This window comes from Arvicola amphibius, chromosome 6 (genome assembly GCF_903992535.2).
Source record: "Arvicola amphibius chromosome 6, mArvAmp1.2, whole genome shotgun sequence".
Taxonomy (NCBI): domain Eukaryota; kingdom Metazoa; phylum Chordata; class Mammalia; order Rodentia; family Cricetidae; genus Arvicola; species Arvicola amphibius.
Window position 1 is genome coordinate 36,833,683 of NC_052052.2, and position 26,942 is coordinate 36,860,624.

The 26,942-nt window shown below is 45.6% G+C and overlaps 1 protein-coding gene across 1 annotated transcript in view; it reads right to left on the reverse strand.

Annotated features, from left to right (window-relative positions):
- Positions 1 to 26,942, reverse strand: part of Agbl4 (AGBL carboxypeptidase 4) — a 1,010,368-nt gene that overhangs the window by 115,996 nt on the left and 867,430 nt on the right. The window contains exon 7 of the mRNA XM_038334417.1: positions 4,746 to 4,835. Within this exon, the coding sequence (XP_038190345.1) occupies positions 4,746 to 4,835 (90 nt within the window). The remainder of the gene's footprint in view (positions 1 to 4,745; positions 4,836 to 26,942) is intronic.

Consider the following 26,942-nt stretch of genomic DNA (forward strand, 5'->3'; position numbering starts at 1 on the left):
TCACTTCTCCAGGAAGCAGGGACAGCAGCTGCCCACACTGTGGGGATCTTCAGACAGGATATTATCACATCGTTTTTGAGGCTCAGAGAGCTCAAGTCTTGCTGAAGGTACCCAAAAAGGCAGGCAGAATTATTAGGACTCAAACCAGATTGTTTAATTCCAAACCTCAGCCATACCTGCTGCCCTCCAGAGTGGGGCATACCTTCCTGGCACTCCATAAAGGTGGGCTAATCAACTCAACAAGAGGTTCTGAAGGGGACAGAGTGCACCTCAGATGGAGGGTTTATTGTTGAATTGAGAAAATGCCAACAGCCTTGAGGAGTTTCGGAGAGGCAATCCCTCGCTCAGAGGTCAGAGACCAAGGTCTGATTCCGGTCAAGTGTCTCACTTGCAATGGAGACTCCAGGTGAGGAGCACCCAGTTCAGGGCTTCCCCATGGCAGTAAGGCAGAGCAGGTCACAGAGTGCCAGAGCCTCTGAGAGCAGGTTCATAGCGAGGGGCACGGAAGCCAAGCAGGAAATGCCTCACTGAGAGTTTAGGGTTTGCCAAGTGTCCCGTTAATGCTTCCTCCCTCCTCCCCGCTGGTGACATTTCCTCAATACTATGTTCTATACACTGTTCTGCATGGGTGTGGCTGGTAGCCCCTTCAGTCTCCATAACAACCCCATGAAGCAAAATTCCTATTGTTTCCCTTTGAGATGAAGGAACTGAGGTGCAGGGAGGTTTTGTGACATTCCCAAGGTCACAGTGTAATAAGAAGTAGGGGTGCTGGGACCTGGTCTCTCTGTCTACTAAGAGACTGCGGCTTCACACACCCTGCCCTGTAGCAGCATGGGAGCTCCTTTGTTCTCTCAAATTCTAAAAAAAAAAAAAAACTAGAGAATAAGGATACTCTGGACATACAGGGGCCACAAGTGAAGTGGGGTGCTGGGAAAGTAGCCTGGATTCTGCTTTCTGCAACCAAGCAATCTTTGGAAAATGTAAAGCCTGCCATCCTCCTTAACACCACCCCTTCCAGATACCCATGATGACAGAACTGCACTCTGCTCCCAGAAGCAGGTGCACTAGCAGCTCGGCAGTGAGAACTGTGGTCACAGCCAGATGGAGACAACTGGGCTTTCCAGGCCTGTTTCCCGCTCAAGGTCACTGAGCCAGTGAGTGGAGAACAGAGGATTTCAGACACGGTCCCCTTAGGTCTCAGACCTGGACTTCCCTAGAGCCAGGTGGGCTGGGGAGAGGGCCCAAGCCTCAGGCTCTGATGACTAGAGAGAAACCTTCAGTTCTGCCCTGTGGGGCTTGACTCAGGCTGTCCCTGTAGAGTTCAAACTGTAAGTAGGCAGAAAAGCGTGGGTAATGGTGCCTGCCTTGTGCTGCCTCAAGGAAAGATGAATTGTTGTGTGTCTCAAGGGGCAGACGCTGAGGTAGGGAAAGATGGTGAGCAAAACAAGGAGGTGGACTCCGTTTTTGGCAAGCCGTCTTACTTTATCAGAGCCTCCATGTCCCTGGCTGGAAAGTGCACACCAGCCAGTGGTGTGGTTAGAACGCTGCTCTTCCAGCAACAAAGCTTGACCTTCTAGAGTGTCTCAGCCAGAGTACAACAGGGAAGCAGGTACAGGCTGGGGATCTGGCCAGACCCAAGGTCAAATCCTCTCTCTACTACTTACTGGCTATGTGACCTTGAGCTGTCTCTTTCCAAATTCAGTTTGAGCATCCCAGAGGCAATATAGCCTTTGTTCCTCACAACAGACCCAGATAACGATAACCCTGTTTTACAGATGTGGAAAGTGTCCATTGGACAACCAGTCCTAACCCTTAAATCGATCGTGCTTGACTGGGAAAGATGAATGTACACAGATCACATAACAAATCGGAGTAGTGAGGATCTTTACTGATGATGCTAATTTTCATTTTCAATAAAAGCAAAAAAGCAGAGGACTGGAGGAAGTGGGTTATAGGGGTCCATGGTGGGGCACTTAAAATAAACCTTAGAAAACAGTAAGGGTTTACGAAGTGTCAAGAAGTAACCCCCGAGGCAGAGGAAGCAATAAGGACAAGAACTAGGTGATATGAGATTGTCCCTCTGAGATTAATCTGTGTGGAGCTGAGTTGTAATAAGGATGAGATCAGAGAGCTTGGCAAGAGTTAGACATGGTGAGCTGTGGATGTCACACCATGAGCCTGGAACTTATCTTGAGGAAGTAGTGAGCAGGCATTCACGGATTCTACCAAGGAGGAAATACGTATCTGAAAGCCTCTAGGACAGCACTGAGTGCTTCAAGACATCACCGTCCAAGATGGCTGTTCGGGAAACAGGGGCGCACCCAAGATCCTCATCTGTGAAATGGGATGGTGACCCTCTGTCCTGCTTACAGACATAGTGGGCAAAGGGGGCTGGCTTCCTAGAGATGAAGATCTAGATGCTAAGACTTGACGCCTTTTTGCCAACAAGGGCAAAGCAGTTACGTCCAATCAGCTGGGGGAACGGAGCTGCTGCCAAGTTTAGAAACTGACAGATGGTTTCGAGTAAAGGGGCAGGCAGACCCGGGAGAGCCTGGGAAAGGTTATTGTAAGGACAGTGCTGGGAGCCAGAAGTGAGAGTGTGAAGGAGTCAGCTGTATAGACTGGGGCCCAGCCACACAGCTGACAAGCAGCTGGACTCGGTGCCCATCACATCCTCTCCCTGAGACTCGGTTCTATCAGCTGAGAAAGAGAGGGAGGCAGTCGCGCCTAAACAGCACGGGAAGAACAGGATGGGGAGATGAAACCCATATTTGTATGCACAGTGCTTGAGAGTTTGCAAAGTAGATTACTACTTCATCTTCTCGGGTTCCCATGGGGACGGAGGTGGCATCTGTCAAGAGCCTGCTATGTGCTAGGCATAGGACTAGGTGTCATGTTTACATTCATCTCCTGCCAGCTTCCTAATGCCTTCCTGGATAGTTCTGTTAGCTTCATTTTACATTTGAGGGAATTGATGCGATGCTGCAGGAGGTGGTCTGGCCAGTATCTGACCTCAGCTCCGTCTAATTCCAAATCTCCATATACTCTCAGTCCATCATGTTCCCTTGAGCTGTCTAACCTCCAGAAGCCCTCTCAAACCCTCTGACCAATGGCCATCTTGAGATTGAAATGGGACAAATTATTTCTCCAAATTTCAATTTTCTCATGTGTGTAAAAATAGCTAATAATAGTTTCTGTGACATAGACTATGAATATAGTTAAAATAAACTACAATTAAAATATTGAAATTTCTGGAACAGTATTTGGTGCATGTACATTATCGTACTATTTTACATGATAGGTACAAATGAAGCTGGGCATGGTAGCACATGCCTGTAATCACAGCTACTCCATAGGCTGAGCCTAAAGGATTGCAACTTTGAGGCCTGACTGGGCTACAGAGTAAGTTCAAAGCCAATCCAGGCGATTTAAAGAGACCCTGTTTCAAACTAAAGCTTTTGTTAAAGGTTGTAGGTAGCTAGGTGATAGAATGTTCGCCTAGAATGTGTGAAGCCCTGGGTTGAATCCCTAGTAATTTGAGGGAAAGAATAAAATAGTGGCAAGAATGGCAGACCGTAAGAACTCACACGTGGCTGGTAGCACCGTAAAGTTGAATATTTCTAAGAAAAATCTGGAGGCCTAATAAAGCTGAGGATGCACATAGCTTATGACCCGACAATAGTGTCACCATGTTGTTCAGCCTCGGAAAAAATTTACTTATACAGACAGATCACATACACATTCCAGTGGAAGAATGTTTGAAATAGCATTGTTTTTCAAGAAATAAATATTGTAAACAAGTTAATTATTTATCATCAGGAGAATAGAATAGACCAGGAAATTGAGTTACAGGCAGACGTGGAATATAGCACAGTGAGGGAAAGCATGCAGACTGGAGCGCTACTCACCCACATGGACACCAAGTGGAAAGCAAGCCTCGGTGCATAGAGTGGTGGCATTTGTGCAAAGTTCAAGAACAGGAGAAACAACCAAAACACACATTGTTCAAAGATGTTTACAAATAGAGTTAAACTTAAAGGTGAAAATGACAAAACACAAAACTCAAGGTCATGGTCTGTGGGAGGGAGGGAGGACGGAAAAGAGATCTGGAAAGGAGCGGGCAACTGTCTGGGTACCTGGACATTCACCGTGTTATTTATATCTTACTTATTGACTATGTCTATCTTCATGATGATAGCTGATTAACTCCCTTACACAGATGAAGCATTTGACAATAAATTTAACTGTGACCTCACTAAATAAAGAAACACACTGAAGCAGAGCAACTGTCTTCCTGTTGGTTGTTTCAGGTCAAGTGCACTTCCTGGCACATAGCTGGTATTTTAAAGGTTGTTAAGTAAAACAAATAAAGAATAAAGTGAGCAAATAGGCAGTATTTCCAACTCATAAGCCCTCTACCCACATACATACCTAGCTTGGGTCAGAGTTCCTGCTGTTGTCAACTGCTCAGGACAAATAAAGGTGGACGGTATAGGTGACTCCCTGGCCATCCTTAATATAGAGCAATAAAAGAACTTCCCTCAGCCCCCTTGTTCACTGTTCTACCACATGTACACTCAGTGATAAGCATTTATCGAATCAAACTGAGTGGTCATCAGTTGCTACCTCTCTACAGAACTGAGGTGAATTGCTGTGTGAGGTAAAGACTTCATCTGCATCTGCACTGTCCTAAAGACCACCAGGGACTCAGTAGGCTCGGGACAACTGTGAGATCCTGATCTTACCTTGGCACACAAATGAAGATGGCGTTTCCCCTGGGTGGACTCGTCCTGTGATGAATACCACCTTCTTTTCTGCCCCGTCTCGGAGATTTTCTGTAAGAAACAGCGGAAGGTCACCATGGAAAGCAAGCGGAGGCTAGAAATTTGTATGTGGGAAGGAGACACCTGAGGAACAGGCTGGGTGGATGTTTTCTTTTTGCTTAATCATTGGGTTAGAACCATTAAGGACCAGTCATTGTGGACTCGTGACATCTCCATCTATTTAACATTAAAAGGCTACGTTCCCTTTTCTCCGTGTACTTTGGAATACTATATTAATATGTGATATTCACAACCATCTGAGGAAGGCATCAGTGAAGTTGAATCCCAAAGCCATGCACTGTGCCCATAGGCAGTTGCATATCTTTCTGAGTTTCCGTATTCTTAACTATAAATGAGGAGAATAATATCTGTTTAATTTGGTTGTGATGATAAAATACAGCTACATATTACATAGTACTAATCAAACAGTATAATCTAGTAAATGACAAAATAAAAAAACTAGTTATTTACAATAATAACAGTAACATCCAAAGTGCTATTTAATTAATCTTTTTGTGCCAGATATATCTCATATATATTCATAATCTTTAGAGCAACATGTAGTTCACACTCCTGTTATAGAGGTAGAAATTGAAGTTCATTGAAGTTATATAATTACTCGAGGTCATACAGTTAATAGGTGATATCATATGAGATTAGAATTCAGACTTTTATTTTGTGGTGATAAATTCACAGGGACCAGATTCCTTTTACATTAAACACCTAGAAAACTAGATCTTCGGGGGTGGCTTAACAGTAGAGCCCTGGTATAGTTCATTTAAGGCCCTGGGTTTTACTCCTAGCATTGGTAAAAAGAAAAACAAATTTGGAAGACTAAATAAAATACATTAAACAACTACTTTTAGGTGTTGGTTAAGAGACAAGGAGCAGGACAAGATTCCCATGACGAAAGGGGATGAACAAGGCATGCCCCATGCTTGCCCTGTCTTTTTCCCAGGGTCTGTTACACAATGAAGAGCAGAGTGCACTATCCTGAGCACACTGCGGAAGTCTCACTGAGATTCAAGGCTAGCAGGTAGAAGTTGTGGAGGGGCTGCAAGAATTCCAGCAGAGAAATCTATAAAGAACCCTCTTGGGTCTTTGATCCCAAACTCTGTGCATGCATAGGGTGAACTTTTAGGCTATAGTTTTGCTCCAGAGTGTGTTGAAGACATATCCCCAGGCCTATGACACTCTGTGAAGCTGGTAGAACCTTTAGCAGGCAAGGCCTAGTTGGGGAATAGTGGGTCTTTGAGGATGTGCCTTTGAAGGCTGGGTTCCCACACTCAAACTCTCTCTGTTTTGCCTCCTAGCTTCTGTGAAGCAGGAAGAGATAAAAATTCAACCTTCTGACTCCAAAGAGTCACTCAGTGATAAACATTTATCATACAGGAAGAGTCAAAACTCAGAAGAGATGTATCTTAGTGGTGGGGCTAAATTACTCCAGAAAGATCCTAACAAGGCTTTAAAATTTTCACAGAAGAATTAAACTTGGAAAAGAATCTTAACTGCTCAATAAATCAGTTATAAAGCCCAACTCTTTAGAAGGAAAAATAATAAAATCCATATACTCAACAATGCATATATTTTGTAATATTCAGCATATAATAAAAATTACTAGATATATAGAAAAGTAGGAAAACAGGAACGCAGTCAGATTCTACTGCTACAGAAATCTAGCCTATATAATAAAGTTCAGCTATCATGAAAATATTATATATATACCATATATACATTCTTATAAACAATAAGCAAGAATAGCTTCCTAAAATGAATAGGGAAGAGATACTCAGCTATTGGCAGAAGGGTTGAGTAGCACACAATGGAACAACAACTTGAAGGAAATTTAGGAAGAAACTGAAAATATTGGATTAAATGAGCCCAATCTATATTAAAAGGATGATCTCAAGGGAGAAGGCACAGAAATAATTAATAGGCACTTTTTAAAAACAATGGTAAAAGGTCATTTTGAATGTGGTTCTTCATCACAGCAAACACACCAATGTCAGACACAAGAGACAAAAATCTTAACTCAAGGCAGACAGATGGCTCATGAGTTAAGATGGGTGCTCTTCTCGAGATGTGGGCTTGATTTGTTCTCCTAAAACTGGACGTGGCGGTGCACACCTTTAATAGCTTTAATCCCAGCCCTCAGGAGGCAGAGGCAAGGATCTCTGTGAGTTCAAATTCAGCCTAATCTATGCAGTAAGTTCCAGGACAGGCAGGGCTACATAGAGAGACCTCGTCTCAGAAAAAAAAAAAAGTACCCAAAAATAAACAAATAAACAAAAATACAAACATTTTCCTACAGGCTTGTGGCTTGTTTGGTCCACTGGGGTGACCAGTAAGCTCAGGGGCTCTCAGTTCCTTGGAAGCCAGTAGACACATATTGGACAATGTACATGAAAATTCGTTCTGTGCACAGGTCTATGCTGGGTACCTCGCAGAGGAGAGAATACATTTATAGTCTCAAAGGAGAGTTAAACACTTGCACAGTTCCTGGACAGAATATAAGCTACTGCAGGGGGGAAATGATGTCTACTGGCAAATATCTAATGTCTTCCCCAGGAGCCTGTTTGGAACCGGTACCAAGGAACTGGATGCTAAATTAATAAATGAAAATACTTTAGATATATTTTCTCACAAGTAAGTTTAGGCACTTGCTATTTCATCTAAATCTTCACCACACTCTCATGAGGTTGAGTGTGTTCGTACCATTTTACAGATGAGAGATCTGACACCCACAGAAGGAATGGATACACTCAAGGTCACACTGCCAAGCAGTCCAGTTCTAGCTCCAAGCCCAAGTCCCTGTCTCCACCCTGTCTGCCTTCTGGATCCACTGGCATTATACAGTCCTACAACTGCTGCAGTTCCATCTGTAATGTGCACAAGAGACTGGCTTCGTTCTTTATTGCTGATGGAAATTGAGCTACCGTCTTAGTATTTATATTTCCTTTCCACTTAAAAAAATTTAACCCCCACCCCCAAACCCTTTTAAAAAATGGTACCTAACACTGACCCCATGTCTTCCAACATTTCAAAAATGATGAATAACATTACCGAGGCCCTCGGTGACGGCTAACTTTATGGATGCCTCCCCTGACCCAGTATCAACTCAATTGCATTCTACATTTCTGCTGACCACAGGGAAAGGCAAAACGGGCATTCTATTTGCACGCTAATTTTACTGAGCCCCTGTGACTTCATAAAATGATAACGTGGGGCTAATAAAAATCAAGCCTCTCTGGCACTAATACAAGCAAATGTTGATGCAGGCAGGTAACAAATTGCTTTGTCATTTAGGAGGCCATAAAAGAGCATTATAATCATCTTTAGGCAAAATGGATGGTTCGCCTTTGCTTAGCTTTTAGCTTTCATTTGCAAAATCAATTTAAGGTAATGTAGCAGCTCTGAGGTGGTGTGACATGGGGCTGTACCCACCCCCTCCTGTCACCAAATCCCCAGACTCTTCTGTACAAAGACAATTAAAAATATTCTTGGTTGAGGCAGCAGGGACGAAAAAGGATGTGTGCTTGAACGAAGCTAAGGTAGAAGAGAGTGGAAACAATGAGACCAAGAACAGCCCACAGGGGATAAAACTAGAGAACTAGAGGAGGCCATCATGATCAAGGGTATAACAACACGTGCTTTGTACAGCATCCCTACCGCAGTTGTATGAATGTGCACACACACGCACATATCGACCGTGTGGAGAGAAGGGGAGAGGGAGGGAGGCATATCTTGTCACTGCGGTCCTATATCACCCTCAAACTCTCATTCATGAAGATTTATTGAACACCTATTCAGTGTCCAGGTACTAGCTATTATTTATTTTCACTTTACAGAAAAGCAAGGCCAAAAAAGATTTAGTAGCTTAGCCTTGTTCTTACAGCTAATGACTAAGTGGCAGAGCCAGAATCCCAACTCAGGGGAAAAGTACTGTGTTCTTAATCTCTATGCTACTTTATGAAGGACAATAGCACACTTTTTTATAGCAATTAGGTAATATTTATTGGTATCTATTCTTTCAAATATTTTACATGCCTGATTATATTTAATTAACACAGTCACCCAATGGAACATCATCCTATTCTTTCATTATTTTATTTCTTTATTATAGTTTAGGAAATTGAAATCTAGAAACATTAAATGTCTTGACTAAACTTACAAATGTGGGAGTCAGTATGAGATCTAGGTGTTTATGAATCTCTTATTTATGTTCTTAACCACAGTGTTAGGTTGATTCCTGAAGATTAAATAGAATCTTTGGGTTGATTCCATTATTATGACTATTGGTTAGTTGCTGTTTCAGCCTTTTCGAGAGAGTCTTGTAGTGTAGACCAAGCTGGTTTGGAACTTTCTATGTAATCCAATGGTCTCAAACCCTCTGCTCTCCTGCCTCAGTCTCCCAAATGTTGGGTCGCAGATGTATGCCACCATGCCTAGGTCCCATCAAATCTTCATTAACCTTTGCTTTCAAGAGGTGAAGATTAGCTTCAGTGTGTGCTAGGCTTAGACAGTTGCTCCTCAAAATGGAAAACTATAAAGGAATGATATACTGTTAAGACTGGGCAGTAAAAGGACTTTTGAATCACTCACTTCTGGGGAAACCAGCCATCATTCCATGAAGACACTCAAGTAGACCAAGACCACATGGTGAGAACAGCCAAGAAGAAATTAATGTTTGAGTGAGTTTAGAAGGATCTTTTAGCGTCGGATGACTGCAGCCTGGACTAAAACTTGCCTATAACCTCAGAAGAGACCTCTCTTCAGCCAGAATGCCCCACTAAAAGTCCCCACATTGCTGACCCACAGAAACCAAGAGGGAATAAATTTTGTTGTTTTAAGATGTGCTAGCATAGGCCTTGCCCGCCAACTCCCTTCGATGACATCAATCTGGACCTTCTAAACTGCCCACAGAAGCAGGTCACTTCCTTCAAAGACTCTTCAGCAACTTCCTATTGTCTTCAGTACAAGTCCAGTTTCATTAGCCTGGCACATCAAAGCCACGCTCCTGTCCATCCTCCATCCTGTCCTATAGGCGCTGACCTCAGAGAGCCCCGGCAGTCTCCCAGACATGACATGATCTCTCACACATCCACTCTGGCCATATGGTTTCTTCCTTGCCTTGAATGCCAGCCTCCTTCTCATCTGTCTGGGTTCCTCCTACTCAGCCTTCAAGGCTCAATGTGGATGCACCTGCTCTGAGAAGGGAAAGAGAAGATTCAAGTTCACCAGGGACCTCACTCTGTCTTCCTTGGGGTTAACAGTCAATGTTGTATTCTAGCTGATGTTATCAGCATAAAACATGGAATGCTGAGGGTAATGTGAAAATATCACTAATGGTGATGGTGAAAATGGAACGGGGGCAAAGGACCACAGCAAGAACATTATCAAGGTGCAGACGTTTTTTACATATAATTCCACGAGAAAGTGTCAGTGTAGGAGGCAGGCATCCAGCTTTTTTGGAGGAAGTAGTGAACCAGTAAATACATTTGGGTAAGCATGGGACTCCACGTTACTCAAGACACTCAGTGGTAGTTCAGTCATGCCACCTAGAAGCTAATTCCAGCAGGAAGGAAGAGCTGGATGAGGGAGACTGGACCTCACCATTTCCTGGGTCAAATGGGAAGCTGGGCTTTCCTGTGCCTTGAAGTCTTAGGTAAATTACCTCTTATGAACCTTAACTCTCCCAAGCATAAAATGGGAGATATCTAGGTCACAAGCCAGCCTTAAATAAGTGACTTCATGTCCTTTTTTATGTGGTTTTGCCTACAATAACTGGTATATTCATTGAATGAAAGGCACAGGACGGGGCTCCTCGGCAGCACAGCCGTCTTTAACTAGAGAGCTGCTGTGCAGCGCTGAGCTGAGCTGTTAGCAGCATCCACTCACACCCTCTCCTGTTCCCAACCTGGAGCAATGAAAGAATCCCCAGACATCGCTGAATGTTTCATGTTCCCTCGAATGCAAAATAGGACCTGGTTTAGAATCAATCTCTTACAATAATACACTGTACAAGGAAAAATAGTCTTCCCCAAGGAAGAGCTCACCGACTGGCTATCTGACACCAAGTGGTCAGCCCTGACAACATACACACACCTGTAGCGTTATATGTGTTAAGTTAAAACAAGTTACAGTCAAGCTGGGGGACTCTGGGTAAAACATTTCTCCACACCTTCTCAGCTTGGACCCAGCTCTTCAGGCAGATCCTACACTGCAGTCATAACTGGTATGCTCAGATATCTGGGGAATATAGCATTTAAATGTTTAAGTAAAAATGCTTTTAATAACAGAGAGACAGGTTAGCTCCTGGCAGCAACCCCTATTTCCTCCAAAGAGGGTGGATGGGAACAGAAGAACCTCCACCCATACCTTGCTTCCCAAGTGAAAGCACTAATCACTGCACTGCCTTCCGCCTCGAGTGCTGCAAAGACCCTCTGCGGACGGTGGGCACTGAGGAACAGACTTTCTCGTTTTGCCTAGGCCAACGTAGGCTGGTCCTCCTACAAAGTCCTAAGGATCTTCTGAAGCCTGGCAGGCCCCCCACTGCCAGCCTTAAAACAGATGCTGCCCTACAGCCTCTGCCCTGAACAACTATGGAGGACCCTGGGAGTGGCTGTCTAGGTGGCCAATCGAGTAAGTCTCTGTCATTTTTTTAAGCATTAACTCAGGTAAAATTTGTCCCTTTTAAGATCTCTGATGCAGTTTAGTGACTAATAACTTTGCCAGCTTAACAGCAGGAACCAAGGCTAAATCTAGACACAGTTCACTTTGCTATCAGACTCAGAAGAGACAAACTCACAAAGCAGATTTCTCCTGAATGTTAAGGTGATGTCATAATGATGGGGAAAGAACAGGTGTTTTAAGGGTCACTTATGTGAAGATGCAAAGCTTGAGATGTGAGGATCTAGGGATGTTTCGGGGTATACACAGTGATTTATGGTGTACAAATACAAGTTATCAGATTTCTCTCTCGTGCTACTGGTCATAGTCTTAATATTAATCAATAAAGTTCTAAGAAGCTATTAATCCAACTCTGACAGAGTACTAAGCACCATACTGTATTACCATCATCATAGCCACAAACTTAAGATTTTAAATTCCCTTTGGTGGTTTCCCAACTACAGACCTCAAAGATACTTTTCATTGTGCAAAAAACATCGGTCGCAGTCATAGCTGGCATAAATAGACTGTTTATACAATACAAATTTTAATACAGATTATAAACAGTGGAAATGCTAATGTGTCTAAAATCTATGTTTTCACGAACTCAAAGAATTCTTGTAGGTTCCAGGGACCCGACCTGAAGCATTAGCCTCAAACAGGTCAGATGCACCCCTCCCTCAAATTACCAAGCCCGAAGAACTCACTCTCCCCACCATTTCCTGGTCCTGACACTCTCCCCCTCAGTCACCAGAACCTAAAGAAAAAATTGTTTTTCTTTCCCTAAACGTAATCTTGTCTGCCAGTATCTCACCAGGTCCAAGAGACATGGGACAGTTCCATAAAGCCTGAACAGTAGTGAAACAACCAGCTACCCTAGGATGTGGCAATACCCCAGCTTTTTCAGATTCTTTCAAAGATGGTCACAATATCCCCCAGGTGAGCAGGAAGCAGTCTCGAGAACTCGATGTCCTCATTCCCTAAACCTGTCAAGCCTAACTCCTCACCTTTTTAATAAAAAGAGAAGGGAGGAGTGTTAGCATCCAGGCACACCATGGCCCTGCCCCTTGGGAACCTGACACAGTATGTTACCCTGTATTCATGGCAAGCAGTACTCTGACTGTACACAGGAGCAAAGGTCCCTTTAAGAGACAAGCCCCACCTACTCCCTCTCTCTTCCCAATGTTCTTCCCCTCCTTTCCTCCTCTCTCTCCCTCTTTCTCTTTCTGTCTCTCTCTTCCCTCTCCTTTACCCTTCTTTCAATGAAGGTCATACTCAAGCTCTGTCTGTATGGCATACTTGTCTTTAAGGCTAAAGGTCCCACCTTGTGCCTTAATCATAACAATATGGACTGTAGATTGAATACACTCAGCAGTGACTTTAAGTGATGCTTTTGGAGCCCTGGGCTGGAGAGCCCTGCCTGATTGAGGAAGCAAAAGAGTAGTTCTGTATCCTGTACTAAGGGATGCCAATGTGGCAGGGGCAGAACCTTGGTGGAGGTTGATTGCTTGTTCTCAGTTGTGAGTTGAGAGTAACCAGTACTCTGGGGATCTAGGACCTGGATAATACACACAGCACGAGTTATGACAGTCTTTTAGTCAAGGTGGCTGAAGAGATGAGGACAGAGCTGAGACCTCCAAAGACAGGAATGCTAAGGGCCATGGACCTGCTTTTGCTGTTAAATTTAGCCTACAGTCTCTGATGCTGACCACATGCCAGACCTTGAGTTGGTTCCTGAGAGCACAGAAAGGCATCAGAGAATGCCCCTGTCATCAGGAGCTCAAAATGGGGTAAGGACATTCAAGTCTAGCTCTGGAGTTAGGAATCTGGACTAGAGAGCAGGAGAACTCAATTCAAGTCCAGCTGTGTGCACTTATACGACCTTGAACCGTGGAATCTTTTATTTCCCCACTGAAATATGAAGATAATATTAGTATTGACATCATAAGAACCTTGTAAAAATTAAATTAAATGATCCAACAGGTCTATGCACAAAAATCTGATGCCTGGTAAAGTGTTCAAGTCTGGTGCCTGACAGAGATCACTTGATCCAGCTAATCTTACACGTAAAAGACTGGCATCACTAGGCAATCCATGACAAGATAGCATGACTTTGTTTTCTTCAGCATGTGTGTGCTCAGCACCCAGTACACAGTGGGCACTCAATAGTATGCCTAGAACAGATGTAGAACTGACCCCATCTTTTGTTAGCACCCAGTGCTCAGCTTTTGGAGCCACCACCCCAGTCCTGAGGGAATCCCTGGTCAGAACCAGTTGCAGACATATTAGCAAAGGCAAATGGATCACCCTCTGTGCACTTTAGCAACAAGGGCAACAAAAACAGTTTCCCCAGGAGAAGAGGGCCAGGGGCGGTGAAAGCTAGGAGAAAAGTAGAAGACAAGGCCTTCTAATCAAACTTGATAAATATGTAAATTAAAGCAGCTAAACAGTTGGCTTTGACAAATGACTTCTCCGTAATGGATTTTTCTACGACGAGAGGCGAGAGTTCAGCCTGCCTGTTAGTCACAGTAAGAGCCCTCTCTTGCTTTCTCAGCAATATGGGAGGATGGGAGAATGACTTCAGTGCTCTGGGGAGTGGGAGAGGATGAATTCTTTGGGGATTTTAGGAGCATATGCCCTTACTAGGAACCACTGCAGCCATCAGCCCTGCAAGAGAGATGAGAACCCCACATTCCTGAAATGGAAAGTCAGGAAAGACTCACCCAACTTCCAAGCCTGAGGTCACCTGGTGATCAAAGCAACCTTTGGTCAAGGAGCATAGAGAACAGTCAGTCCTTCCTGACGCTCTTACCACTGAGTATCACACTGACCCAGCCTTCCAGGTTTTCTCCCCTCCTGAGACCTGGCACCATGGAAGTGTTTAGCTTGCTATGCAGATCCAGTAGACCCCTCCTTAGGCCTTCATTCAGCTGACTCCATCTGTCAAATGAGGGTTACATGGCTGAAGGTCCAGGCAACACGGGGCAGAAATGGTCAGAGTGCAAACTCTCAGCATGATAGAAGACGATTGTCTTTTTAAGTCATTAACTTTGGATCTGGGGATGATCTGTGTTAATAATGAAGCACAGGAACTGATGACAAGAACCATCAAGTGAGAAGAAATGGAAACAACAGGTTTTGAGCAGTGCTGTATTGTTAAGCGCTTTATACCCTCTAAAGGTCCTAGTCTCCCTGGGGTTCTGAGAACTGTATTGTGAGGGTGAGTATATTGCCCAGGAAAACACAGGTTGCAAAAGTTAGCTTTGCAGTTTTTTTCTATGTGTATGTCTGTGGTATGCATTTACCTATGTTCACATATAGATGAGAGTGAGCTCCTGAGTGTGTATATGTGTGTATGCCTCTGTGCATGTGTGTGTGTGTTGTATAAGCCATATGTTGATGGCCGGTTTCTTCCTAATTTCCTCTACACTTTATTTATCGAGCCAGGGTCTCTCATTGAACTACCTAGCCAGGTGGCTCAGGGAACCCCTTGTGTCCACCTCTGAGGGTGTAGACTTACAGGTAGACCCATCTAGCTTTTATATGGCTTCTGCAGATTCAAAGGTGAATCCTCACACTTGTAGAGAAAGCACTTTCCCCACTGAACCATCTCGCCAGCCCAGCCTTGCAATTAGACTCCACTCTTCCCATCCATCTTTGGAGATCCATTTTCTGTCAGAGAGAAGCTCATTCTCCCGCTATGCTACATAAAAGAGGCATCATTCTGAACTCCGTGTGTGCAAGCATACACATGCATCTGCTTCTGACTCAGGCTTCTACAAATGCGTGAATTATTATAAAAAGTTACGAGAACAGAAGTGCAAACGGAAATTCAAGTGTAGTGATTTACAGCCTTGGAAAGACACTATTAATATAATTTCCCCAAGCAGAGAAGCAATATATGCGAGCGTTCCAGTGCTTGAGGAGAAGTTTAGGGCAGGGCAAGAAGGAGCACGATCCCAGCTGGAGCGGATCTGCCTGCCTGATGCTGGAGGAATTTAGATTTGAAGAGTGTTCTTTCTGTCCTATTGAGATCTTCATTGACTTGTATAAAAATACTACTTTCGATCTCAAATCCCCACTGGCATCTTTATATAAGCACGGAAAATGCTACTGGGCTTTGGAGATTTCATTTAATGAAGGAAAAGTATTTCTATTAAAGAGTATAATTTTTTTTCTTTCAACACAACATCTTCAGAGGAGCCAGGGAAACTGAATTGATCTGGGCTCTGAGAAAATGAACCAACCCATGTTTGGCACAGCACAGAGGGATGGTTGAGCAGACTGTGGACAGAGAAAGAGAACGAATGGCAGTGGACAGGAAGTCAAAGGTCAAGAATAGACAGGGGTGGGAATATTGTTAAAGATCCAGCCCCTCATAGCCATGACTTTTCAGGTCAAGAGTATTGTTCTGCTCAATGGGGAGATATTCCTGCTGCCTTTGCCTGCCCCTATCACTGTGTAGGCCCCTCCCCATATACTGTGGAAATCAGAGCAACAGCTTCTGGAACTCTCCTGCCTCCTACAGTCTATTCCCAAGATGATGTTCTGCCTGCCCAGGGTGTTGGGGGAAACCTTGTGTTCAATAACCCATGGGCTAACCAGGCTTCTCTTTTTCCCCATGCAATGGTCTCCTGGCCACCTTCCAATGACACTTCCTTCTCTTCTCTTACCTGTTCTTCATAGATCTGTAAGAACATTAGCTTTATTACAGTTGCCTTCTTAGCTGCTACGAGCCCAGATGTAAAACAGCAGCATCGCATGTACATGTTTCCTCCATATTAACACAGAATCAGCAGATGATAGACAAAGGATGATCTGCGGAGGGGCAGGACCAAGGATGGAACTATGCTGGCTGGGGAGAGCAAGGCACTAAATGATAGACAGCCAGTAGATGGGTGAGAAGAGGAACCAGGTCCTACAAGTTCCTATGAGTACCACAGCCTGAGTTCTTCCCTGGACCCAAGCTCCTGGTTAACTCTAAGGGGGCCGATGTATGGTTGGAGGCCGGGATATAAGCAAACCTTTAGGGTAGCCATATCTGATATCCAATGTGGCTCAATCATTTCTCAGCTATACTGTTGAGGGAAAATTCCTTCTGGGCATCTCAGTCTCTCCTTCAGTAAGATGAAATAACAGGAATAGGTACTGTATTGTGTATTGTAAGTATTAAATTAGCTAAAACACTACAAATAACCATGTTTACCACATGTTAAAACCTTCAATGAACCTTGGCTGTTAGCACACATTTCTTGAGCTCCCAAATTCTCTCAATCTGGAAAATATCACCCTCATGCCATCAGTCACTGAGCCCTACTACCCATCCACTCCTCTGCAATCCCTATTGCAGCAATTCCTGCCAGGAGAAAAGTCCCTTGCTCCACCTCCTTTCTCCCTTGGTCACTCTGTGTCTGTGGGGCAGAAGCTGTCTTCTTGCTCCTCTTTTCCCGGCATCCATTTCCTTTGTCTGAGACAGAGAAGGGCATTTTGACATGGTTATTTTGATGTGAGAGTTTGGAAATGACTGCATTTAAAGGTAACATTGTTTGTGAAAATTACCAGGCACTGTGTGAAACAGACTCCCTCACACTGCATGTCTGATGTCACTGGCCTTCATTTTGTCAATCCCTCGACGTCTCAGCCTCCTGCATCCCCAGCCTTGACCTACTGCCTTAGAGGTACCCTGGTCCCACCCTTCTCCTCTCCTTCCTGAGCCCCTGTGCCAGAAAGAGAGATGTGGGGAGGTCCTGCTAAGATAAGAAGAGCTGGCCTGAAATGTCTCCTTGGCAGATTATTCGGTAATAAACTTTTTTAAGCCAACAGCATAATGGCTTGTTTTCTCAGCTGTGTCAAAATGTCCCTGTATCAAAATAGCCATGCTAGGGCAGCTGCTTCAGTGTGGTGGGAACAAAGGGGGCCATGCCAGTGTGAGATGAACTTTGCATAAGAAACCACCTGGCATGTAGCAGACGTAAATCACATTTCAGATGCACAGCAGTGGGAGTGGATTATTAAGCCGTTGGCTACACTCAATGCCAACTTTCCCTATGGTAATGACTTTGGGTTCGAGGGACAATATTTCTGCTGCTGTAAGGACCTCAGATGTCAAGGATGCTGCCTGATGTCATCACTGCCACAGGTGATGGCTCCACCCTGCAGTTCAGAGGAATGAAGTTCATCTTCCCAACAGGTTTGGCTGGGAAATGGGCCCCAGGCCACACAACTGGTGAGCAGCTGTTCCAGGGTGCCCAGAAGGCTGACCCAAACCCTGCATTCTTCCCTTCCATCTTGTCCCTTACTCGGATATGGCCTTAGAACATCATGCTCGGTCATAGCAAAGTGCCAATCCAGACACATAGGCACTGTGCTCTCAGATGTCAGAAGAGACCCCCATTCAGTTGGAGCCTTTGGGGGGGGCAGATCCCTCCCAGTTCAAAACCTGCTTTTTGAGCACTAGTCTGTAAATATGGTGACACAGGAAAGACTTGGCCTTCTAGGACACAGCTCTTAGCTGCCTGACTACTTGAACACGCACAAATAAAGCAGGTATCAGATGGCATTAGGGCTTCTATGCCAGGAGCTTTGAGGGGCCTGCCCTGATGGATTTACAACAAGGTGCCCTGGTAGTGCCAGAATAGCTGGGTCTGCTCCACAGAGCCAGCAACCAAGGACTGGCTGCTTGGCAGGTGGCCACAGCCACAGGGCCTGCTTTAACTCAGCCCTTGCTCTCCTCTCGCCTGCCTGGCAGCTTCTGATGTCACTTGCCTCCCTCTTCAGTGCTCGCTTGTGCCTGTCATACATCTGGCAGCTGGTGAGGCAGGCTTGGACTTACACAAGGGTCAAACTGCCCCAGCAGCCCCCATCCCTTCACCCCAGGGTTTGAGATAAGAACATCACCAGTCAGAAAAAGAAAAAAAAAAAAAAAAAACTCTTTCACTCCACTTCTGTGCCTGGGACCTGCCAGGTACTGGCCCTGAGCACTTCAGATGGGAAGATGACATTCACAGTCCTGCTTTCCGGCAACTTGCCAATTGGACGCCAGGTGGCATTGTGAACACTGGAAGCGGGATTGTTCTTTTGATGTGAGGGCTGAGAAAAGTACATAGCTGAATAGTTAAGACAGTGTAGGGTGGAATAAACCAGTTGTCTGTAGATGGCAGACGCCAAGCTGGACAGCCCAGAATAGGTAAGAATGTCCCCAGGCCTCAAGGGTATGACCTTGACTATAGGGTGCTGCCGGCTGAACTGCCCAGGAAGACTGAGGTGACTTAGAGTATGTCTGCCTCTCCGTACAACTACCACAACTACCTCTTTCCCCTAGGAAATGGAGACTTACTTCTGAACGGAGCTAATGTGGCAGCCACAAGATGGTGAATGTCTGCTTGTTTACCCCTCTTCAGCAAGCCCATATTCTCCACTCCCACATTCCTCGGAGGTGTCCTTTCAAAGCCCTTCTCTTTAATGTCACGTGTAGGAGTTCCAGGCAGCCATTTGCATTTTCAATGCTAGAAATCATTAATATTTTAAAACAGCCAGCACTATGGCTTATTAACCCACTTACGCCCTCTACCTGGTACTGTTAAAGGGGAGCTTTCTATTTAAGAGCTAATTGAACATGGGGTGATCCCCCAGCTTCGGTACAAGCTCCACTGTTAACCTCCAGACTTCACAGTCTAGTGGGGGAGATGTATATGTTAGTAGGCAGTCAGAATTCTGAGTGCAGGGAGCATGGGCAGAGGAGATTCTCAGTCCAGCATCAAGAGTCAGGTCAGCTAAGGTTTCTCAGAGATGGCTTCTGAGCAGAAAGAACACAGGATCCTCAGAAGCTCTGTGCTCAGATGGTAGTCCTTGTGGCCACTGATTGAGGTGAAGACATAGGGTCTTTGAGTCAGTTAAGCGTGTATTCAAATCCCAGATCTTATACCACTAACTGTGTGATAAAAACCATGACTGACCTTATCTGAGATCTTTGTGGGTGTTGAGCTCAGGGAGGCTGAACAGGTATAGGTGGTAGGGACTGCTTGGTACAACGAAGGCCAAGATGGAGGTAACCTCATTGAACGGCCACAGCGGTGGGCCTATTCTGTTGATCTTGTCTACCCCTCTCCCACACAAATCTTTGCATTCTTCAGTGTGAGCAACTTCCTTTGATTACAGCCTCTGGAGGCTCAGTCAGCCCTCATTACATAGCGCAGAAAGTTAAGTAATTTCTTTTAAGTAACACAGCTGGCCAATGGTAAGCCAGGAGTTGATCCTCAAGCTTCAACTCCAAGCTCTCTACTCCTTGCTGGAGCGGTGCATGAGGAAAAAGAACCAAGTGTGACCTGCTCGGAGTTGTCTCATGCAAAACCCGCAGCATTAGCTTTTCCTTCAATATGCTCGCCCTCGTCTCTGTATCCAGAGAGCCTGTGTATCCTGGACCAAGCTCACAGAACCAGGCCACTGTATCTCTCTGTGGACTGCGCCTCTCCTATGCCCTTGTAACCTCCTCGAATATGGAGACTGAGGCCTGCCCCCTGCGGTTAACCTCTGACAGCTAACACGGTTCTTGGCACATCAGCATACTGTAATGATTTCAAGGCTGCAAGCGCAATGTTTACTAAATGGAATTTTGAGAAAACAGGACCGACCAGATCAATTCCCATAAGAAAATGTTTTCCAAAGGTCTTAGCCTGGGCACATCAATATAAAAATGACACAGCTCTAATTTGCTTTCAGACTCAGACTGGGAAGAGGAACTTTGACCCTGTCAAAAAATGAGAACAAATTAAATTGAAACACAAAGTCACTTCCCTTGTTGCAAGTTCCGGATTTCTAATTAACGTGCCGTGCGATGCTAAGGGCTGCTAGGGGATCCGGAAGACAATGCTTGCTACCTTGCAAACTGAGCAGGGCTCAGGATGGAGCTGGGTTGTTTGTTTTCCTTTCTGAGCAAAACTGTTTTGTGGTACGTTCAGAGATAAGAGCAATCCCAGGCAATCAGAGAAAAAAAAACAACAACAACAACAACAACTAAGTGTTGGAAATTGATCTTGGCTGAACAACCCACAACGAAACAGCTTTCCACACGGTCACCCACCCACTCTGTACCCAAGGTGCCAGCTGAGCCCCCAGGAACTTAGCAAAAATGGAATCTTTAGTGTAGGCTGAAAAGGTGGCAGTGACCTGTGGTAAAGCAGGGGTGGGGGATGGGGGGGTGCTTGGGACAGGCACTAGCTCTTAGCTGAGTCTTAGCCACGTGGTGCTGGAATTTGGGTGGCCAGGCTCCAGAACACTGATGTGAAGACTTGTGCATGACAAGGAACCTCATTCAGGGAAGAAGAGGCAGTCACAGCAGTGACCAACTGGAACAGAAAGCTGACTTTGAACAGATGAGAATGTTAGCCAGACAGATGCCCACCTGGCCTTCATTCTGTGTAGGACAGCAAGGCTTGGGGTACTCAGCCAGGCACTCCCACACATGTACAGGAACTTCCTGGTGTGAGAACGAGCATAGCAAGTTCCTGGGTCCTACTTTCGAGCCATGGAGTCCAGACTTTCAAGTGAAGATCTTCGGGATCTGCAATTTTGAAACTAGTGCCCCAGGTGCTTCTTCTGAAAGGATGTGGCAATCTCTGGCTTAGGATCCCAGCAGGGCTTCTCTCACTGGAAGTTCTGGAACAAGGTAAGGCTGCAGCAAGCTACTTTCTCTATTCTTCTGTTTCCATATCTATGTAACAAATGCCAGGATCCCACAGGGACATGCTACCCTGGGGAAAAGAAGTGAGATGAGTGTATTCTGTGTGCAGACAGATTCTGGCACTTGGGGGCAGGCAGTAGGTTTGAATGCTCCTTGCAAGTGTGTGCAGGATACAGTCCTCATGAACAGTTACTGAAGAGAGTATCCAGAAATCCCTCTTCCTGTTGTTAATTATTGACTCAGGGATAGTAACATTAGCCCTCAGATGCTCCTGCCCGCGTGGGCTCTGTCACATCTGTGTAGCCAGTGCTTCTGGGCTCCAGAGTCTTCAGTAAGCATGGGATGCCAGGACACAGATGCTCCTGGGGATGCTCTATCAAAAATAGTCAGGGTGGAGGCAGCTCCTGGATCCTTTGATAATTTAAATGGTCTTCCAGGCTTCCATCTTTTCTCATGACTCTTTCCCAGACTCTTGATTGTCTCAGAAAGCTAGGCTCAACTCAGAGTCAGAAACAGCAACCTCAGGGTAGGACTCCATCCCTCTCTGCTCCTCCAGCCTTCAAAAGGCTGCCAAGAGAAGAGATAGCCTTGAATCTGGAGACTGGGCAGAGAGAAGGAGCCATAGCATGTGTTGTCTGTGCTGGTTAGTTTAGTGTCAACTCGACACAAGCTGGAGTCATTTGGGGAAAAGGAACCTCAGCTGAGAAACGATCTCATGAGATTGGCCTGTGGGCAAGCTTCTGGTGTGTTTTCTTGATTGATGATTGGTATGGGAGGACCCAGTTCACTGCCACTCTTGGTGTTAGGTGTTGAACCCAGGACAATGGCCGAGGTACCTATTTAACAAATCAAAGTAGACCTGGCCACCAGGTTCTCCCAGCATCTCTCAATCCCTATCCGTTACAGGGTATAGCTGGCACAATACACCTCCTGCCCTGAAGTTCTCCAGCCCCAGGTCTGGGCTACCCTTCCCTATGTAATCCAGGCATTCTGTTTCCCCCGGCCCTTTACTCTCCTGGCTCCCCCCTCCCCGCACCTCTCTCCTCACGTGGCCTGACTCAGGGTCGTGTTTACTCTGGACCTTCCATGTGCCTCTGGCAATGCTCTCCCTTTTATCTACAATAAGCCTCCCCTCCACCATACCCAGGAGCCATTTTCGCCTAGGCTGGTGGTCCTGAGAGCTGTATGAAAGCAGCCTCAGCAAGCCTGAGGAGCAAGCCAGTAATCAGTGCTCCTCCAGGGCCTCTGCTTCCGTTCCTGCCTCCAGGTTCCTGCCTCCAGGTTCCTGCCTCCAGGTTCCTGCCTCCAGGTTCCTGCCTTGAGTGCCTGCCCTGACTTTCCTGGATTTGACATAAACCCTTTCTTCCCCAAGGGGCTTCTGGTAATGGTGTTTATCATATAGTGGACTACTGAGCTATTGTTATACCTGCTCATGAAAGTATTCCTAAAAGTACTTTAAGTGCTAAAGCTATCTTGGGCGAAACTGGTCTCTGGACCAGACTAAATTCCTGTACAATGTGACTCTGTGCTAATGGTGAACTCTCTGACCATTTGACTGCTGCCTCTCCACTTCTGTAAACAATGCTTGCTTGCTATAGATGCCCAGAGCTGCCTTTCACAATTACATGTTTTGTTCTCTAAAATGACCAGCTGGAGGTTGATGGTGCTTCCTGATACTCTGCTTGGGACAGTCCGACAGGCAGTGAGTAAAGGCTGACTTATTCAGGCCTCTTGGGAGTTTTTTCTCTTTGAGTACCCTGTGGCAATCATTGCAACAGAAAAACTAACTAATATATCATTGAAATGGAGCTGTATTTGGAGCCTTTACTGAAGTGTTAGGTGAAATGAAGTCATCAGAATAGCGTCCAACCCAGGCGAACTGGTATCTTCAGGAAGAAGCAGGAAGGGCACAGATATACAATTGGACAAAACACAATGCAAAGACAGGTAGGCACAGCTGTCCTCAGACGAAAGACAAAGTTTCAGAGGCAACAGGCTGCCAGTACTCTGGGCCTATGGCCGCCAGCCTTTAGAACTGGAAGAACATGGGTGGCTGTTGTTTCAGCCCCTTGAACAGAGTGTTGTAGCTGAAGAGACTAAACCAGAGCAGCAGAGGTGCGGGCCCTGGTGCCGTGTTCTTTCTCCAGCTCTTATGCCATGTTCTCATTAATAAAAGAAGATGACGGTGAGTCTCATGGGATGGTCATAGGAGTTCCTCAAAGGAGACACTGGACTAACAGCACGCCTGATGAACTAAATGTGTGCTTTGTGTTACTCCCTCACTGTGGAGCTGTGCAGAGTTCAGCCAGCTATGACCCCACACTGAACTTTGGTTTAATTGCCTAGGAAATGGGAACCACAGCCATTTAAAAAGATGCCTGGACACAGTAAGGTAACCGATGAGAAGGTCAGAGAACGCAGGATTCAGGGACACGTGAGAGGAAGCCGAGCACTCAGGCAAAGCTGGCTGCTGTCCTTAAAGGCTGCCGGAAAGTTGCGACATGCAGAACACTGCAGACAGTGGGCTCAGACACAGGCGGGTCCAAGCTCTAGGGTGCCATTTCTGTCTAAGCTTAGATACATCACTCAACTTCAGCTCCCTGCCTGTGAAACGAGGGGAGTGACAGGGGTGACGGAGGATGCTAGCACTTGGAGTCAGACACTCACCAAGTTCTCAGTAATTCTGTGACCTGGTCCAACTCTGTGAATTCCCCCACCTGCTGCCAGTGGCTCCTGGGGCGGGCAGGCACTAAAGGTCCCATTCCAGCTCTGGAGAGAAACGAGGCTTCTTTTCTGTCCGAATCCCATCCTGATACTAGCACCAGGGGCTTCTAATATCCCCATGAAGAGAACCTGGGCATTGGGCCCCTTGCTACCAGGCAGCAGCCTCCTGCTCCCCAGGGTTCAGCCTCATTCTAAGTGACCTTTGGCCTCTGGCTTCTCCACACTATCCATCCCTGTGGCTCAGAATCAGAATAAGAGAGAGCATTTTGGGGGTGAGGCCAGAAGTATACTACAAAGAGTGAGGATTTCTTTCCAGTAATTTCTACCCAGAAGATGTGTGCATCTTAGAGGGGGTCTTGGTGAAGAGATGGGCTTGCTATGCTTCAGGCTGTTCCGAATTCTGTGTCCCCCATCTCCACTAATAAATTGGCATCCAGTCGTCAAGACTTGAACTTGCTCGGAAGTGAGACTGGAACTTCGTGAGGAGCCGTGGAGCATCAGCTCTGTAATTAAGTACCAATTGACGGTTGATTTGTCAAACACACACTGACTGTAACTGCTTTCTACTTTGCTGGGTTGAGAGAAGGAAGGGATGGGGAAAATACCCTAACTCATCCTGCCCTCAAGGGATCAGGAAACAATGGGGATCTTCCTTTTTCTGCTGAAGAGCTTTCAGCCTGTGTGACCACAGTTAAGACTCAGGGGTTGTGTCTAGTCTGGGCTGATCAGGTCAGTGCAGTCCTTGGTGTGGTTAGACCATGGTCAAGAGCAAGTTTGGCAAACATGGAAAGAAGAGGATCAGAACACTGCCCCATCCACAGTCAGAGGCAGCCACTCATCTGCCCCCATAAGCTGGCTAGACCAGGGATGTAGCTGAAACCTGCCCTGCCTTGGCCTTTACACAAAGATTTACTTCAACTCCAGTTCATACTAAAAAGTGACTGATGATACATAGCCAATTAGGACCCTGCTTGTTTGGGTGTCACTGGGGCAGGAGAAGGAGGCAAGAACCTTGACGTCAGCACCACTTCTGCCTAATGCCGTAAAAGGTGAAATTCAAGAAGCAGCTAAAGATGATGGCCTGAAGACTAGCCCTGAGTCAATCCAGACACAGAGATTGCTTTCAACAAGGCCCATCCAAAGAGGAACCTGGGAAGTGAATCAACTGAAAACAAAGAGAAGAGAGGAGCTAAGAAAAATGACATCATCCAGATTACAGGAGATCCACCTCTGCAGCATAGCCCACCCTGACTGCCTCCTCCTGTGGGTCTGCGGTCTGCGTATGGGTGCCAGGTGTGGCCAAAAGCCCCAGCAGTGGGGACTCAGTCCTAGTCCTGCCTCCAGTGAAAAGGCCTAGACACCAGAGGGAGGTGGAGGCCAATGGCTGCTGAAGCAGGACAGGCATGCAGATGGGCGTGGCTGGCAGGTAAGAGGCAGAGGTTGCAGCAGAACCGATGTTGCCTCCATTTGACAAGAAATGTTGGACATGTTTTTTTTTTTTTTACATGAAATCCCCAGTTTGTAAGCATTCGAGACATTTTTGCCATCCACCACCCCTCAAATAAAGAAATAAAAAGAGAAGAGAGCATATTAGAAGAAAGAAAGGGAGAAGAAGAGAATGGAGGGGAGAAGACAGGAGGGGAGGAGCCAGAAGATACAGACAAAAGAGAAATGTCTTTGGCTCTGGTTTCTGCTATAAATGCTAGAGTCCCCAAAGCCTTAAAAACATTCTTCTGCTATCTCAAGGTGTGATGGCAGCTCATGCTCTGAATCTCAGTTCTTCCTTCTTCAAACAAAAGGAAAGATAGAGGTCCCAGAGCCTTTGGTCTGTGGCACTCCAGGGGTCCTGACTCCAAAAGTGGACCATGCCCACCAGCCTCCTCCAAACAGTGTGCTGGAGGCAGCCAGCAGGGGTTAATCTTCACGTCCCTTATTACTGGCTGTGCAACCTCTGACAAGCCATTTTACCTCTGCGAGTTTCTCTAGTGGTGTAAACAAACGACAAATAGAATTAACCAGGCTAAATATTCAGCTTTAATAAAAAGATGAAAAAGGGGAAACTTACAAAACCAGAGTTCCAGCGAAGAGCAGGAAACCAAGAGACCCAAAACAAACAAACAGGGATCTTTTAAAGGTATTTGGAGCCCCAGAGGGGTCACACAGCTCCCCCATCAAGTTTCTTTCTGTCTGTATCTTCGAAATAAGATTTAAAACTGAGGCACTTGGAGGGACAGGTAGGGACTTCCACTAAGACAGCATGTGAGGTGTCTAGATAAGGATTTGGCATTCAGGGAACTCCCAGAAAGTGGGGATCAGCAGGGATTGTGATGGAGGACATTGGGGATCACAGGAGGTTTAAGCAGGACTAAGGATAATGGGATTGGGGAGTTGAAGCAAGGATTAACCAAAAGGTATGCATAATTGTGTTGTGTGTGTGTGTGTGATATACACATACACATATGGAAATCAACTACTCTTTAAGACAATTAAAAATGTTTTAAAAGGGAGTTAGAAATGAGTGTTCTTCATAGATGTGCTTCTCCTGGAATAATTGTTTATTACATGAGAATCCTGAGCCAGCTGTGGGGTGCTACTTCATGACGTGATAGCAAGGGATATATAACATAGCCCCCAATACAATACAGGCTCTCGCCATTCCTCCTAGTTGCTCACCAGAACTAAATTACAAGACCCCACTGCTGAAGACACCCTACACATTGATTGACAGGTACAGAGAAGGTGAGCTGGAATGGTGCTAGAAGCTTCTTCCTTGCTGGCATGCTTACATAATACCAAAAAGATGTTATGCAGGCTGCTGGGGAAGAAAGGGAATCGATAGTCTTATATAGCTGTGACTATAATGCCAACCTGTCAAGCAAGTTGGTACAATAATGGCCTGACTTGTGGGAACAACTGATTTCACATTGGATATGTGCCCTCCTTCCATAAGACAGAATACATCCTGTGATGAAAACATGCTAAAAAAAAAATGGAGGTGATGGGCCCTAGAAGGGAATTTACTACTGTTTTTTTTTATTGTTGTTGTT